This window comes from Armigeres subalbatus, chromosome 3, assembly GCF_024139115.2.
Source record: "Armigeres subalbatus isolate Guangzhou_Male chromosome 3, GZ_Asu_2, whole genome shotgun sequence".
Taxonomy (NCBI): Eukaryota; Metazoa; Arthropoda; class Insecta; order Diptera; family Culicidae; genus Armigeres; species Armigeres subalbatus.
In genome coordinates this window covers 265,889,323-265,904,787 of record NC_085141.1, presented here as the reverse complement: position 1 = coordinate 265,904,787, position 15,465 = coordinate 265,889,323, and the positions used below count along the sequence as shown (strand labels likewise).

The window sequence follows — 15,465 nt, the reverse complement described above, 5'->3', positions numbered from 1 at the left end:
CGGTTCATCACATGGGTGAATGGAGTTTGAAGCTCCTTGCGGTCGTAATAGACGACAAGCTGACCTTCAAGGCGTGCAAGAGGGCTTCGACTGCTCTCAGGAGGAGTGGCAGGATGTGCTAGAGTGAGCACCCAAATAAGTCTCAAATTGGTGTGCTAGAGCGTAAATCAGATGGTAGGGTGAGCATCCAAGTTAGTCTCACATGGTGCGTAAAGGGTGAGCACCCAATTTAGACTCATATGGTGTGCCAGAAAGAGTGTCACGGTGTGTCAGAGGGTATGTTAGAGAGAGCACTCAAGTAAGCCTGATACGGGATCAGTACCTGCGTGACCGTGAATGAGCGAGTACATTAAGTACTGCCTATCCCCCAGAAGTAATGCTGGGAGGCAGTTCCTGGGGAACCAGGGTATTAGTAGAGAGGGAAACCTTCCGCTACTTGGGTGGGTCGGCCATCTGTCAACCCCACTCCCTGCGTCATAATTTCAGGTGTCAGTTTGCAGATTTGCCTTCATCCCTCTATAAAAAAAACTATCATAAAGAAATGAAGACTAAAGATAGAGGTGTGCGCTAGGGCGACTGCGTTTATCGTCATTTTGCCCAGCGGTGGCGGCGTTTTTTCCCAAGTTTTCTGGAAACTCTTCAAAATAATCCAGGGACTGACTTCCGAAATTTCTCGGGAAATTCTCCAAAATTTCCAATATTTATTTTTTAAATCTTCAAAATTTTCTCGAGAAATTCTCTGAAATTTCTTTAAAAAAAATCAGAAATTTTTAGAGAAATTTTTTCAGAAATTTCTGAGGAAAGTTCTCTTTCTTAGCCACAGAACCACGCAAGAGGTGTTGAGTAGACGGTAGGTTAGGCTGTGTGTTGGGAAGCAACGCCATAGCTCGCATGCTGGAACAGCGACAGAACGACGAAAGCAATCACACGCTACTATAAACGGACAACATCGCTTACAGCCTACAGCCGTCGCAATAGTTGTTCCGCCATCTGAGGATGCATAGACCGTGTCACGTAGTGTCGCGTTCCTCATTATGTCACAACATCGAGCTTGTCAGCAACAATTGTTGGCCGCGCTATATCCAACAGTGCATCGGATGCGACAACATTGAGTAGATGCTTTCCAGAACTTCCGGAGGAATTTCTGGAGGAATTTCTGGAGGATTTATAGAGGACCTTTCGGAGGAAATCCTGCAGGACTTTCCGGAGGAATTCCTGGAGGAACTTCCGGAGGAATTCCTGGAGGAACTTCCGGAGGAATTTCTGGAGGAATTTCTGGAAGATTTATAGAGGACCTTTCGGAGGAAATCCTGCAGGACTTTCCGGAGGAATTCCTGGAGGAACTTCCGGAGGAATTCCTGGAGGATCTTCCGAAGGAGTATCTGAGGTACCTTCCAGAGGAATTCCTGAAGAAATTTTCAGACGAAATCCTGGAGGAATCCCTTTTGCAAAAATTTCTGCAGAACATTCCGCATGAATTTCTGGAGAATTTTTTCAGGGATGTTTCCGAAGGAATATCTGGACGAATGTCCAAAGGAATTTTTTGATGAACTTCCCAACGAACTTGTGGAGGAACTTCCTGAGGAATTCGTTGAGGAACTTCTGAGGAAATCTCGGAGAAAATTTGTTGTTTGAAATTAGCTCACACCGTCCCACGCCGCCGAAAAGCGAAACAAAAACGAAAAACGGGCAGAAAATTTGAAAAAAAAATCGGTTTCTAAGGCATTAACACGTGAACCTGGTAAATAAAAACGCAACAGAATATACCCGAGCAGGAGAAATTACCTTAATAATACCACATTCTGTTATTGATACTTTACTCTGTTAAGATGCTAGCCTGGCATAAGATGTTTCATTTTTCATTTATTTGGTCTACATCTAAACAGATAACACTGAATCAACAATTTGACGCCACAATACACGGTTCGAGCCCGCATCTCTCCATCCTCGAATACGCCCCACCCGAGCAACACACTTATCACAAAGGAGTTTCTGTGCCTCATTTATGACCAAATTCAGTCACATATAAGTTGCTGCAACCAGATCAGTCAGAACTGTGCACGCACGCACTAGGGCACGCTCGCCAAGTCGTTCTGCATCTGGTCGCCCATCTCGCTCGCTGCGCTCCACGTCGTCTCGTACCTGCCAGATCGGAAGCGAACACCATCTTTGCAGGGTTGCTGTCCGGCATTCTTGCAACATGCCCTGCCCATCGTACCCTTCCGGCATTAGCTACCTTCTGGCATAAGATGTAAAATACCTAAAAATAATACCAAAAACTAATATGCACAATACTTCAGGCATAACATACTCGGTTATTACAATACCAAACGCATCACAAATTATAATTCATTTGGTATTGAAACGCCTTAGCATGTTATACCTAAAGTATTTTGGATATTAATTTTTGGTATTATTGTTTGGTATTTTACCTCTTATGCAAGGCTAGTTCATACAAAATTTCTGTTATGAAGGTCGTCGCTCCTGCTCGGGTATTTACTAGGCTTGAATTTCAAATTGATTCATTCGTCAAAATAAGAGTAGTAATACGTTCGAGTATTATTGAAAAGGAGCTTCCTCCATGCATCAATCACATCAATCACTGATTTCCGCGGAAAGATGCATTTTATGCCAAAACCATTTTTTTTAGAAAAAACTGTTGTTCTACAAAATTGATCGAAATTGTAAGGCCATCATTATGGTCCAACCAAAAAATAGGGTGGCCCATCATATAAAAAAAATGAAAATATTTCTTGGAATATTGACAAGTTATGTTCTACAAAGTTGTAGCGCAGCTTATTCCAATCAATTTTGCTTATAAACTTTTTCTGTAGCTCTCAAGTTGACTGATTTAGAGCAATTTTACTTAATTGAATTAGGGTGTACCTAAAAAAATAGTATTTTTGATCTACTTTTTTTTTTACCAATTTTACTAAAATCATGTTTTTTTTCAAATAAATTGATATAACTCGACAACGGAAGAAGATACAGACGATATTATTATAGCAAAACACGTGTTTTGAAAAGCCCCAAAAGTCTTCAAAAGGTGACATCCGTGAAAAATAAAAAAAAACTAGCGGATCTTAAATATTGTTTTTTGAGGGACACCCTAATCCTGGTAAGTAAAATTACTCTTAACAAGTGAACTTGAGAGCCACATAAAAAATTTATATAGCAAAGTTGATTGGAAAAAGCTGCGCTACAACTTTGTAGAACATTTTATGTCAATATTTCGCAAAATAAAAAAAAATAAAAATTCACATTTTTATAAAATGGTCCACCACATTTTTCGGTAACTCTATAATAAGAGCCCAAGTATCCAGAACATTTTTTTTAAATTAAAATTATGCTTCAGGCCCAAAATGCATCTTTTCTCGTAAATCTTGCTGTACGCGATGAACGCTTTCTCGGACACCAACATCCAGCAGCAAAACCTGAAGGGGCGTGGTCTCGGCTCGCATATGTCGGTAGCCGTTGCAAACAAATCAATTATAAAATACATGTCCCATTCAGTTTCTGTTCATTCTGTATTCAAACTTTGTTCAGTTAACATCAATAAACAGTAAAAGTTAAAAGCAGTGTTTTATTCAAAGAGAAGAAGATCCCCAAGAGGCAGCGAGTGGAGGCGAATCTGGTCAACAAGGCGACCAACGTCTTGATGCAAGCTTCGCCCCAGAGTCGGTGAACGTGTTGCATCTTGTCGCTTGCTGCGAATAGTCTCGAACATCGCGGAGCGGAGTGAGCATTGTCGGAGCGGGGCGAGTCGTGACGTGTGCGGTCGGCACCGGCATTTGTGTACGGTGTTGGCGGTGGATCGCTGGAGCGGATGCCAAAAAAAAGAGTTAATATAATTTTCTGAAGCCATTTTGGCTTTCGGCATTGCTCCTGGCGCATTCATTGCACATTTCGTCTGGTGTGGCGTTTGCAGCAGTGGTGTGTGTCGGTACAGGACGTGCCGTGCTCCTTCATGAAAGCCGATTGGTGGCTGGTGATCGTGTCAATGGTGGATACGACCGTCGGTCCGGATCATCGTTATCGGTGGCTGTGTTAGAGGAGAACATAGCTGTCGGTTGGAATTTCTGGTAGCTGTGGTGTGTGCGAGTACAGCTATCGGTCATACGTCGTCCTACCGCTGGCGGTTTCGAGGTGGTTTGCAGCTGGTGGTATTTCCCGTCGCAGTCGGTGGCTCATCACAAGGTAAGCGTTCCCTCCTACTCAATATTGGGTGAATGTGCAACGATAGGTCGTACTTAAGGTACGAGTGTGAGAGACTTGTATACCCAACATTGGTCCAAAACGAACCGGATAATTAACAGTAAAATACATCCATTCGCGAATATCTTGAACCATCTAAATAAACTTTTTGTCAATCGAGTCGAATGCGCAAAGTGATTAAAGTACAGTGGTACCCATATTAGTGAAAAAGTGACAATATAGTGAACAGTACAGTGAACAGCAATTGCCCTTGAGAGTGAAAAGTGATTGCCCTAGTGAGTGTACTGAAGTGAACAGAGTAACCATGGAGAAGATGAAGCAGTTGATACATCAGCGCGGTCAAGTGAAAGGGCGAGTAACGAAAATCGTTAGGAAGCTTAGTGAAGCGGCAGATGAACCGGAAACCACGAGTTTTTCGCAGTTGAAGGCATTAGAGAAGAAACTGGAACTGAATTTCTCCGAGTACACAACGAAGCATGACTTGATCATTGACATGTGCAACGGTGAGAATTTGGAGGAACAGGATGAGAAGATGGAGGAGTTCGATGAGCTGCATACTGATGCATTGATGAAGCTTAATCTTCTGATGGATTTCTTCCGTAGTAATCCCGCACCGACTAACGTTGGAGCTCCTCAAGTAATCGTCACCCAGCAACCTCTAAGGCCACCGATTCCAACTTTCGAAGGAAGGCCAAAATTCAAGGCACTATTCAACGACCTGGTTGGAAAGTGCGGTGACTCCGATGCAACCAAGCTACAGTACCTTGACAAAGCATTGATTGGGGATGCTTCTGGAATACTGGACGCTAGAATCATCAATAACAACAACTACCTGCAAGCGTGGAAGCTGTTAGAAGAGCGTTTTGAGAATCCTAGAGTGATTATTGATACTCACATATCTGGTTTGCTGTCTATGAAAGCAATTTCCAAGCAGAGCTACAAGGATTTGAGATCACTAATCGACACGTGCAGTCGTCATGTGGAAGGCCTGAGGTTCATGAAACAGGAGGTTGACGGAACGGCGGGACTCATCGTAGTGAAATTATTAGCCATGTGCCTGGATGGAGAAACACGGAAGCAGTGGGAGCAAACCTTGGAGCATGGCGAACTTCCCGATCTGGATGACACCCTGAAGTTTCTCCGCAATTATTGCCAGGTACTCGAGAGATGCGAGGTAGACATAGCGTCAGCAAAGATAGCATTTAAACCACTTGCAACCGGAAGAACAACCGCCCAACCGATAAATTCGCATCCAGTGACTTCGAGTTTATCGGATAATGTGTGTGAATTATGTGAAGGTCAGCACAGCAATTACAAATGTTCTAAATTCTTGAGCATGAGTATCGATCAGTGTGTTACCAAAGTGAAACAAGTTGGATTATGTTTTAACTGCCTTCGTAAGGGTCATCAAAGCAGAATCTGTCCCTCGGACAAGGTATGTTCGAAGTGCTCTAAAAGGCACCATACAATGCTGCATTTCGAGCAGGTGCCCCAAGCTGAATCGGAGCAACAGAGTGATAGCGGAGAATCTGGTTCAACCGAAGTGAAGACAGTATCAACATTGCTCCCGGAAAATCCTGTGTCCACAGCATGTTCTAGTGTTCAGCGACGAGCGAAACAAGTGCTTTTGATGACGGCATTAGTGAATGTAGTGGCGAAGAGTGGAAAGTCCTTGAAATTACGTGCTCTTCTTGATTCGGGATCTCAAGTCAACTTGATTTCTGATTCCGCCGTGAAGCTACTGTCTCTTACAAAGTATCCAGCCAATATTCCTGTAGTGGGCGTGGGTGGTACTCGATCTCAGATTCGACATCATGGGATCTTGAAGCTATTCTCTGATTATTCTAAATTCGAGAGTAATGTGGACTGTTTGGTGACAACGAGAGTGACGGGAAAGATTCCATCCGTTGCAGTCAAGATCTCGGAATGGAAGTTTCCTACTGGAATTGTGTTGGCCGATCCCAGTTTTAATGAATCGAAGGATGTGGATCTACTGATTGGTGCGGAGCTATTTTTCCAAATTTTGAAGCAAGCCCAGTTGAAGATTTCCGAGGATTTGCCTACTCTGTATGAGACCCAATTCGGGTGGGTTATGGCTGGTGCTATAGATGAAGTCGATGATGAAGTCGTAAACGTATTATGCGCAACTGATGAGGACCCATTACTGAAGAGTATTCAAAGATTTTTTGAACAAGAGGAGCTTCCAGAGGAGAGGGTACTCACGAGTGAGGAAGAAGCGATTGAGGAGCATTTTCGTTCAACGTACCATCGAGATGAGCAAGGCCGTTTTGTGGTTCAACTTCCGTTCCGTGAATCTCTCAACCAATTAGGGGATTCTCGGTCATTAGCAATGAGAAGATTCTTGTCAAGTGAGAGGCGCCTGGCCAACGACCCTGAGATGAAGAATATGTACCAATCCTTCCTTAAGGAATACGAAGACCTCGGCCACTGTCATGAGATTCGCGAGGAAGACGATCCTCCGGGTCAACAGAGTTACTACTTTCCGCATCATGCTGTCCTTAAACCTTCAAGTACTAGCACAAAGTTACGTGTTGTGTTTGACGGAAAGGCGAAGTCTAATGGTTTATCTCTTTATGAGGTTTTGATGATCGGCCCTAAGATCCAGAGCGATCTGTTTTCTATCGTACTCCGTTTCAGAAAACACGTTTATGCATTTTCAGCTGATGTCGAGAAAATGTATAGACAGGTGAAAATTGATCACAGTCAAACCCGATATCAAAGAATATTTTGGCGAGACCAACCGAATGAACCGTTGAGGGTGTTGGAATTGACAACGGTGACCTACGGGACGTCACCCGCTTCATTCCTAGCCGTAAGGTCTATGCTGCAACTAGCAAGAGAAGAAAAGGTTAACTTTCCTGCCGCAGCGCAGGTCGTGACGGAGGATTGTTACATGGACGATGTGTTGAGTGGTGCTTCTACTTTGGACTCTGCAAAACAATTGAGATCCGACATTGAGGAGCTTCTGAAGAGAGGAATGTTTCCAGTCAGAAAGTGGTGTTCGAATGACGAAGATGTGCTTGAAGGTGTCCCCGAGCAGGACCGTGACACCTTGGTGCGCATTCAAGATTCAAGCACAAACAAGACCATTCGGGCCTTGGGTATTTTGTGGAATCCACGAAGTGACATGTTCCTGTTTTGTAGAAACCCTGAATCTACCCATATTGACGGTAGCGTGACGAAAAGAAGTGTACTATCCCTTATCGCAAAACTTTTCGATCCGTTGGGCCTCATATCTCCTGTCATAGTATTGGCCAAATCCATCATGCAGCAATTGTGGAGTGATGGTATTGGCTGGGATGATAAAATTGAGGGTGGAGTGTTGGATAAGTGGATGATTTTCCAACATGCCCTAGTGAAATTGAACGAAATAGAAATTCCTAGATGTGTTGTGGTTCCCGAAGCGCATCGTATCGAGATTCATGGTTTCTCTGATGCATCGTGTATTGCCTATGGTTCCTGTATATATTTGCGATGTATCCGGGAAGATGGAGTGGTATCAGTTAAATTGTTATGCAGTAAGTCAAGGATCGCTCCTTTGCGGCGTCTTACGATGCCTAGATTGGAACTTTGTGCTGCCGTTACGCTAGCAAGATTGGCTAACGCAGTGATACCTATCTTGAACATCAAAATCGATGATGTGAAACTGTGGAGTGATAGTCAAATTGTGCTGGCCTGGATAAAGAAGAATCCAGATCAACTCCAGGTCTACGTCAGAAACCGAGTGTTGGAGATTGATAGATTGTGTAGTGCTTATGAGTGGAAATACGTCAAGTCAGAAGATAATCCAGCAGATCTAGTGTCCAGAGGGTGTTATCCAGAAGTATTACGACGTTCAGATATCTGGTGGAATGGCCCACCATTTTTGCGACATATTGACTACGAGATGCAGGAGACTCCGGTGATTCACGACGACGAATTGCCAGAGTTAAAGGCGCAACTATGTAATCCAGCAGTCGAGATTGAGGATGAACCTGTATTCCAGCGGTGTGGAACCTTTTCGAAACTCCAACGCGTATTGGCTCAGGCGGTGAGATTCACACGGCTTGTTAGAATGTCGAAAGAGAATCGTGCAGATAACAAATACATCTCTGTGCAAGACATACGAAAGGCGACCTTGTACATAATACGAGTTCTACAGAAGAGAGAATTGTGTGAGGAGATTCAGTGTGTTCAGCGAGGAGAGTTACCAAAACGACATGCGAATCTTCAACCTTTCTTAGATAAACAAGGATTGCTACGTGTAGGTGGTCGGCTGCAAAATTCTAAACTTCCGTTTGACGCCAAACATCAATTACTTCTTCCGCAAAATCACCGAGTCACGGAAATGTTAATTCGCAAATATCACGAAGAGAGATTACATGAAGGGCCATCCGGCCTGCTGGCAGCGATACGTCAGAAGTACTGGTTAATCAATGCTAGATCTGCCATTCGGAAGGTGACTCGGAGCTGTGTTAAGTGCTTTAGAGTCAATCCAAGAGGAGTGCAACCTTTAATGGGAAATCTTCCTGAGGAACGTGTGAACATTGCAGCAGCATTTGAACTCACCGGAGTTGACTATGCCGGCCCTGTGATAGTGAAGGAAGGAAGGTACAAGCCAAAACACATCAAGGCATACATCGCGTTGTTTGTGTGTCTTACGACGAAATCAATCCATCTCGAGCTAGTTTCGGATTTGACTACGGAATCATTTCTCTCTGCGTTGGATCGGTTTGTCAATCGACGAGGGATGGTCCGTAAAATAATGTCGGACAATGCAACCAATTTCGTTGGAGTTTCTAACGAGCTCCATCAGCTATTTCTAATGTTTCGTAACGAGATCGAAAGAGTGAAAATCAACGATTTCTTGCTCAAACTTGCTAGATCTCCAAATTTTGGAGGATTATGGGAAGCAGGAGTAAAGGTTGTTAAGTCACATCTACATCGAACATTGGGAAACGCAATTCTGACATTCGAGGAGTTTTCTACTGTTCTGACGCACATCGAAGCTATAGTCAATTCCAGACCTTTGTATGTTCTATCTGATGACCCAAGTGAGCCGCTACCGATAACCCCTTCTCATCTAATGTTTGGTAAACCATTGGAGCCGATCCAGAAGCCTTCGTACGCCGGTATAGCGGCTAATCGTTTATCGCGCTATCAATATTTGAATCATCTGCGCGAACAGTTTTGGTCAAGATGGTCGCGTGAATATTTGTCTACACTTCAGTCAAGAGCAAGATGGGCAAAAAGTGAACCAAACTTGAAAATGGGTACCATTGTGCTATTAACGGAAGACAATCTACCAGTTCAATCATGGAGGATGGGCCAAATTGTTGCGCTTTACCCAGATAGGGACAATGTGATTAGAGTCGCCGACGTCAAGACCACAACGGGCATTTTTCGTCGCTCTATTCGAAAATTGGCACCTCTTCCTATTGCTGACAACGTCGAATCATCGATTCCTGTTTTGGAATAAGATTCCAACTGGCGGGAGTATGTACGCGATGAACGCTTTCTCGGACACCAATATCCAGCAGCAGAACCTGAAGGGGCGTGGTCTCGGCTCGCATATGTCGGTAGCCGTTGCAAACAAATCAATTATAAAATACATGTCCCATTCAGTTTCTGTTCATTCTGTATTCAAACTTTATTCAGTTAACATCAATAAACAGTAAAAGTTAAAAGCAGTGTTTTATTCAAAGAGAAGAAGATCCCCAAGAGGCAGCGAGTGGAGACGAATCTGGTCAACAAGGCGACCAACGTCTTGATGCAAGCTTCGCCCCAGAGTCGGTGAACGTGTTGCATCTTGTCGCTTGCTGCGAATAGTCTCGAACATCGCGGAGCGGAGTGAGCATTGTCGGAGCGGGGCGAGTCGTGACGTGTGCGGTCGGCACCGGCATTTGTGTACGGTGTTGGCGGTGGATCGCTGGAGCGGATGCCAAAAAAAAGAGTTAATATAATTTTCTGAAGCCATTTTGGCTTTCGGCATTGCTCCTGGCGCATTCATTGCACATTTCGTCTGGTGTGGCGTTTGCAGCAGTGGTGTGTGTCGGTACAGGAAGTGCCGTGGTCCTTCATGAAAGCCGATTGGTGGTGGTGGTTGTGTGGAGCACGACTGTCAGTGGGTGGTGGCTGGTGATCGTGTCAATGGTGGATACGACCGTCGGTCCGGATCATCGTTATCGGTGGCTGTGTTAGAGGAGAACATAGCTGTCGGTTGGAATTTCTGGTAGCTGTGGTGTGTGCGAGTACAGCTATCGGTCATACGTCGTCCTACCGCTGGCGGTTTCGAGGTGGTTTGCAGCTGGTGGTATTTCCCGTCGCAGTCGGTGGCTCATCACAAGGTAAGCGTTCCCTCCTACTCAATATTGGGTGAATGTGTAACGATAGGTGGTACTTAAGGTACGAATGTGAGAGACTTGTATACCCAACACTTGCAATAGGATGATGATGATAAAACTTATAAAAAGTGTTAAAGCTGTAGATTTTTTATTTTTTACGAATGTCGCCTTCCGAAGACTTTTGGGGCTTTTTAAAATGCGTGTTTTGCTATAAGAATAAAGTCAATATCTTCTTCCATTGTCGAGTTATATCAATTTATTAAAAAAACATAATTTTAGTAAAATTGTTAAAACTTGAGATAGAAAAATAACATATCCCCAATTTTTTTATATAATAAGGAATATGAATTTCTCTTTCAAATGCCGTGTAAACATATTTTTTTGGTCTGCCCTAACCGGAGATATCAACTTATGAAAAAAATGTAATTTTGACAGAAAAACAATTATACCTTTTGATCGAAAAAAGATATTGAGCATATTCACCCATGAAAAGTTGCATTTTTTTCAGCTCAAAATGTCACCTGAAGATGACTTTTTCGAGAAATCTAAAACAAAAAAAGTAGATCAAAAATACTGTTTTTTTGAGGTACACCCTAATCCAATTAAGTAAAATTGCTTTAAGTCAGTCAACTTAAGAGCTACAGAAAAGGTTTTTTAGCAATATTGATCGGAATAAGCTGCGCTACATCTTTGTAGAACATAGCATGTCAATGTTCCGATGAGTAAAAAAAAAATTTTCATTTTTTTTATATGATGGGCCACCCTATTTTTTGGTTGCACCATAATGATGGCCGTACTATTTCGAACAATTTTGTAGAGCAACAGTTTTTACTAAAAAATATAGTTTTGGCGTGAAATGTATCTTTCCGCGTAAATCTGTATCCTGAACCATAGTGCAATGGCTGCAATTTCAATTTTAGATTCCTACAACTTCTTTTCACGTGTAGAATACCATAAAATATTTTTGAGCATTTTTTGGAATTAAAAATTACTTCCTGGAGTCTTTAAGAGCAATCACCACAATATTTCTTTATTGTCCCAGAAATCTTTTTGATTACTGTTGAGCTTTGATAAACTTTGATATCCCCTTTGATAACACACAGATCTAGCCATACAATGACTTCATACAAACTACATACTATTTTGACGCAAATTCCGAACATGACTCATATTCCAAACGCTCGCTTTTAGATGCCCATTTTGGGCTTATTCGTGAAATTGTCTCCATATGATTTTCAATTCGTTTGTAATCTTCATCCTCAGTACGGAAAACCGACGAAAAATTAATTTTGGGGCGTTAAAACGCCAGTGTTCGGAATATGAGTCATGTTTGGAATTTAAGCCAAAACGGTACGTTAATAATATTTGATGATATTTTTGTAGACCTAAAAATCCAGAAGTCAGACCAATTAGACAGTATTGCTATTAAAATGATTATCTAGATTACATGTTCTAACCATAACCATGGGTAGGACAATGTCTTGACTGTCCCATTCAGAAACATTCATGCGTAGGACATGTTCTACTTGTCATACCCACTTCCGGCGCCACTGCTCGTGACATACTACGATCCGTCAGAGTATGCTACGTAATTTGCATGCATTGCATGGTGTATATGCTAAATGGGTTTTCAACCAAACATTTCACGTCATTATCTAAGTCACTTTGATTTCTACTTTCGCCCATAAAGTAAGAATTATCGTTGATAAATCAATCAATACTTTAAGCGGTTTGTGCTTCCCCTGAAACGAACTCGACTGTTTTGCACAGGACGTTTTCTTTCTCGGGCTAATCAAAATCTTGTATGTACGTGGATTCGGATTATTGGATTGGTCTATTAGTCAGCGCAAATATTATCACCGTCATGCATACAAACTTTATAATACCCTAATATTGGAATATTTAAATGCCATGCAGACAATGCGTGTCGCTAGTAGGTTTTATTTTTACGTTTCCCATTGTTCGTGGGATAGCTGCACCAGTATTCGGAAAATAGGTTCCGAGAGAAATCCACTTTCTCCTCCACACAAAAATATATTTTGATAACATTCATTGCACGTTTTATTCAAGCTTAAGTGCAGCGCAGCTACCTACACTTGAAAGTTCTCGGTCATCAATTGAAAAAGCTGGAACTTTCGCCTACAAAACACTCTAGAAAGGAGTGCAGAGGGGAAGTGGATCTGGAAGCAATTCGCTGCTTGCTGCAATTGGATTCCACTGAATGGCAAAGCACTCGCAGACAAACCGAGCGCATGCCTCGGTAGTGCAACAATTTTATGTACCGAACAAGTTTTCATTTCAAGTGATGAAGTAGCTCTCGAATGATTTCCCTAGCAGGGAGGCGAAAGCAGGCAGGAAACCGAGAAACCCAGGGTGCGTGGTGGAAATTATGTTTAACAATCGAAACACAAAAAGCCAATGAAGGCGAAAAGTTTTCGTTCGCTTTGATTTTAATGCAATTTTCAATTTTTGCTCCGGCTCGGGAAAGCTGGGAAAGGAGCGGCGGCGATGACGCGACGAGGTCAAGCAGGACGTAGCGATTGGAAGTGGGAAGCTTGAAAGTTGTTCCTTGCCAAGTTTCCACAAAGGCGTATTCAGAGGTTTTAGGAACGGAACTTTTAACAAGGGATAATGGCGGCCGCAGCTGAGCACAGCAATAGGAATTTCCAGGTGAGAGCAGTTTTAAGATACGGCGAGGAAAAGTTTGATTCCTTTTTTATTGTGGAGGAAAAGCGATTGCAGAGCGAAGGAAAATAATTAGCAAAATTGGTTTTGTCTGGATCGATTGGCTGTTCGAATTGCGAATCAAGCTTCAGAGGCATTAATTGGTTCTGCGTGAGTTTGTTTCAGTTCTTCTGGTAGCAGGCCTGCTTGAAATTGAACACAGTTTTAACATTCACTCTTAGATCAATCAAGCGATTGCGACGTATTATATCTGCTTTCAACGAACAATATTCTTCTTATTGCCATTACATCCCCCACTGGGACATTGCCGCCTCGTTGCTTAGTGTTCCGCGAGGTTTCTAAGTCAAGTTACCAATTTTGCATTCGTATATCATGAGGTTTCCACCATGATACTTTCATGCCAAAGGAAGTCGAGACAATTTCCAAACCCAAAACTGCATAGCCATCCTCAGCATGGTCTTGCTTTATAGCCGCGCATCTTACCGCTAGGCTAAGGCGGACCCCATAACGAACAATATGTATTGATAAAACATCACCCACACCCATTTTAGTACACAGTGAGTCAATATAAACCGGAAGAAGAGTGAATTTCCATCTGGAATAGATAAGACGAGCGGTAATCCATTAAGCAGAGAAAAAGCGAGAAGTAAGATATTCCCACTCCGTTCGGTCAGAACTTACTTCATCACACACAGCTCTTCGACAAATGTAAGACACCCGCTATGAGAAAGACGTTTTGGCTTAGAAGGATTACTTAAAAATAAGATATAAATCAATGAAAATGTTGAGGCAGGATTCCTGCTGAATTTGCCCAATGTACTTATTTTTTCAGACATTCCTATTTTGTCATATTTATCCAATTCTGCCAATTCGTTCGATATGTTCAATACACTTAATATGCCTGATTTCCATTGATAGTTCCATAATTGTAATTGTGGGAGAAGTGTGTGAAAAACAACAAAACACAAACGTGCGAACCGGAATTGGACCAAGACGTTTTGTTCCGTCTGTTGTGCTTTCCCATCAATTTCCTTCCCGGTAAAGAACGCTAAGGACCTCCACACCCTTCGTTTACTGTGTGCCAGGCCATAGTCAGTCAGCCAGTCAGTCGAGTCCCGAGAACTGCCAATAATGTGATGCCCCATGGCTGCCAAGGCAAGCCGATCAACGTTGCTCGCTAGGTGCCAGACATATTTCATTCTGAAACGATTGTCGATTACGGAGTGGAATAATAAATTGATTCGATTTCTGCTCGATTGATAGCGCAAAGGCGAAATGACCCGTGACTAGTGAGTGGAATGTATGTACCTATATAAACTAGCGAGTGCTCTCGGAATCGATCTTTATAAGGGTAGATTTGGGAGAGTTAACGAATACGAGGAAAAATTACTTGAAGAGAACCACAACGTAGAATATGTAATTTGGAAGAGTATCATTGCACGTTTATGTCACAAAAGCGATTTTTTTGTAAAATTTACATTATTTTGTATGGAACATATTTCTAAACATGACGTACAGAACTTAAACTATTTGATTAGAATGCGGGATAGTTATTAACGTTGTGTTGCGATCGGGAATAATTTGATAATTGCCTTATCCCCAGTCCTCACCAAGATCTCTTCAGGGGGACGACTACATTATTTTGTATTTGTTTGCTGTTCTCTGTTAGAGGCTGCACGTCAGGAATAACAACGAACACAGAAATTTCTTTCGCTGCTAATGGCCATTCGTTTCATTCATCAAAACATTGTCAATTGACTGTTTGACGTTGCAATGCTTCACTAGCTCAGATCATCGATCACGTATGCTAATGAATATGTTTGAGCCAATAATTTTTGATATTCATAACTGCTAGTGATCCAATAGGATCCAGAATTGGTAATTGGTAATAAAGCACGCTATCCTGAATCAATCCTCATTCGTGGTATGCAGTTGTATAAACGTGGATGAATGTTATAATGAGTTTCGCTTGAACTTGAAATTTGGCTACAGTCAACTCTTCATGAGTCGATATTGAACGGACCATCAATCTAAAGGAATATCGATACGTGGAACCGAAACTCTACACTCGAAATCGTTTAAAAATAAACTAGTCCTCACCACGTTTTATTTAAAACGCCAAAAGCAATCGACACAACTGAGGGTTATATTTCTTAACATACTGCTACTTCTTTGCAGAGATTTGCACTTCTGAAAATGTAAAGTAGTTTTGAGATCGAAT

At 42.3% G+C, this 15,465-nt stretch overlaps 1 protein-coding gene across 1 annotated transcript; it reads left to right on the top strand.

The window, feature by feature from the left end:
• Window positions 1–4,519: 4,519 nt before the first annotated feature.
• Window positions 4,520–9,694, top strand: LOC134222448 (uncharacterized). Its single transcript, XM_062701592.1, has one exon. It carries the CDS (start codon window positions 4,520–4,522, stop codon window positions 9,692–9,694), a length of 5,175 nt encoding a protein of 1,724 aa, XP_062557576.1.
• The last annotated feature ends 5,771 nt before the right edge of the window (window positions 9,695–15,465 follow it).

Excerpts from the sequence above, each read along its gene's own strand:
- LOC134222448 (XM_062701592.1), top strand. The coding sequence starts at position 4,520 with ATGGAGAAGATGAAGCAGTTGATACATCAGCGCGGTCAAGTGAAAGGG.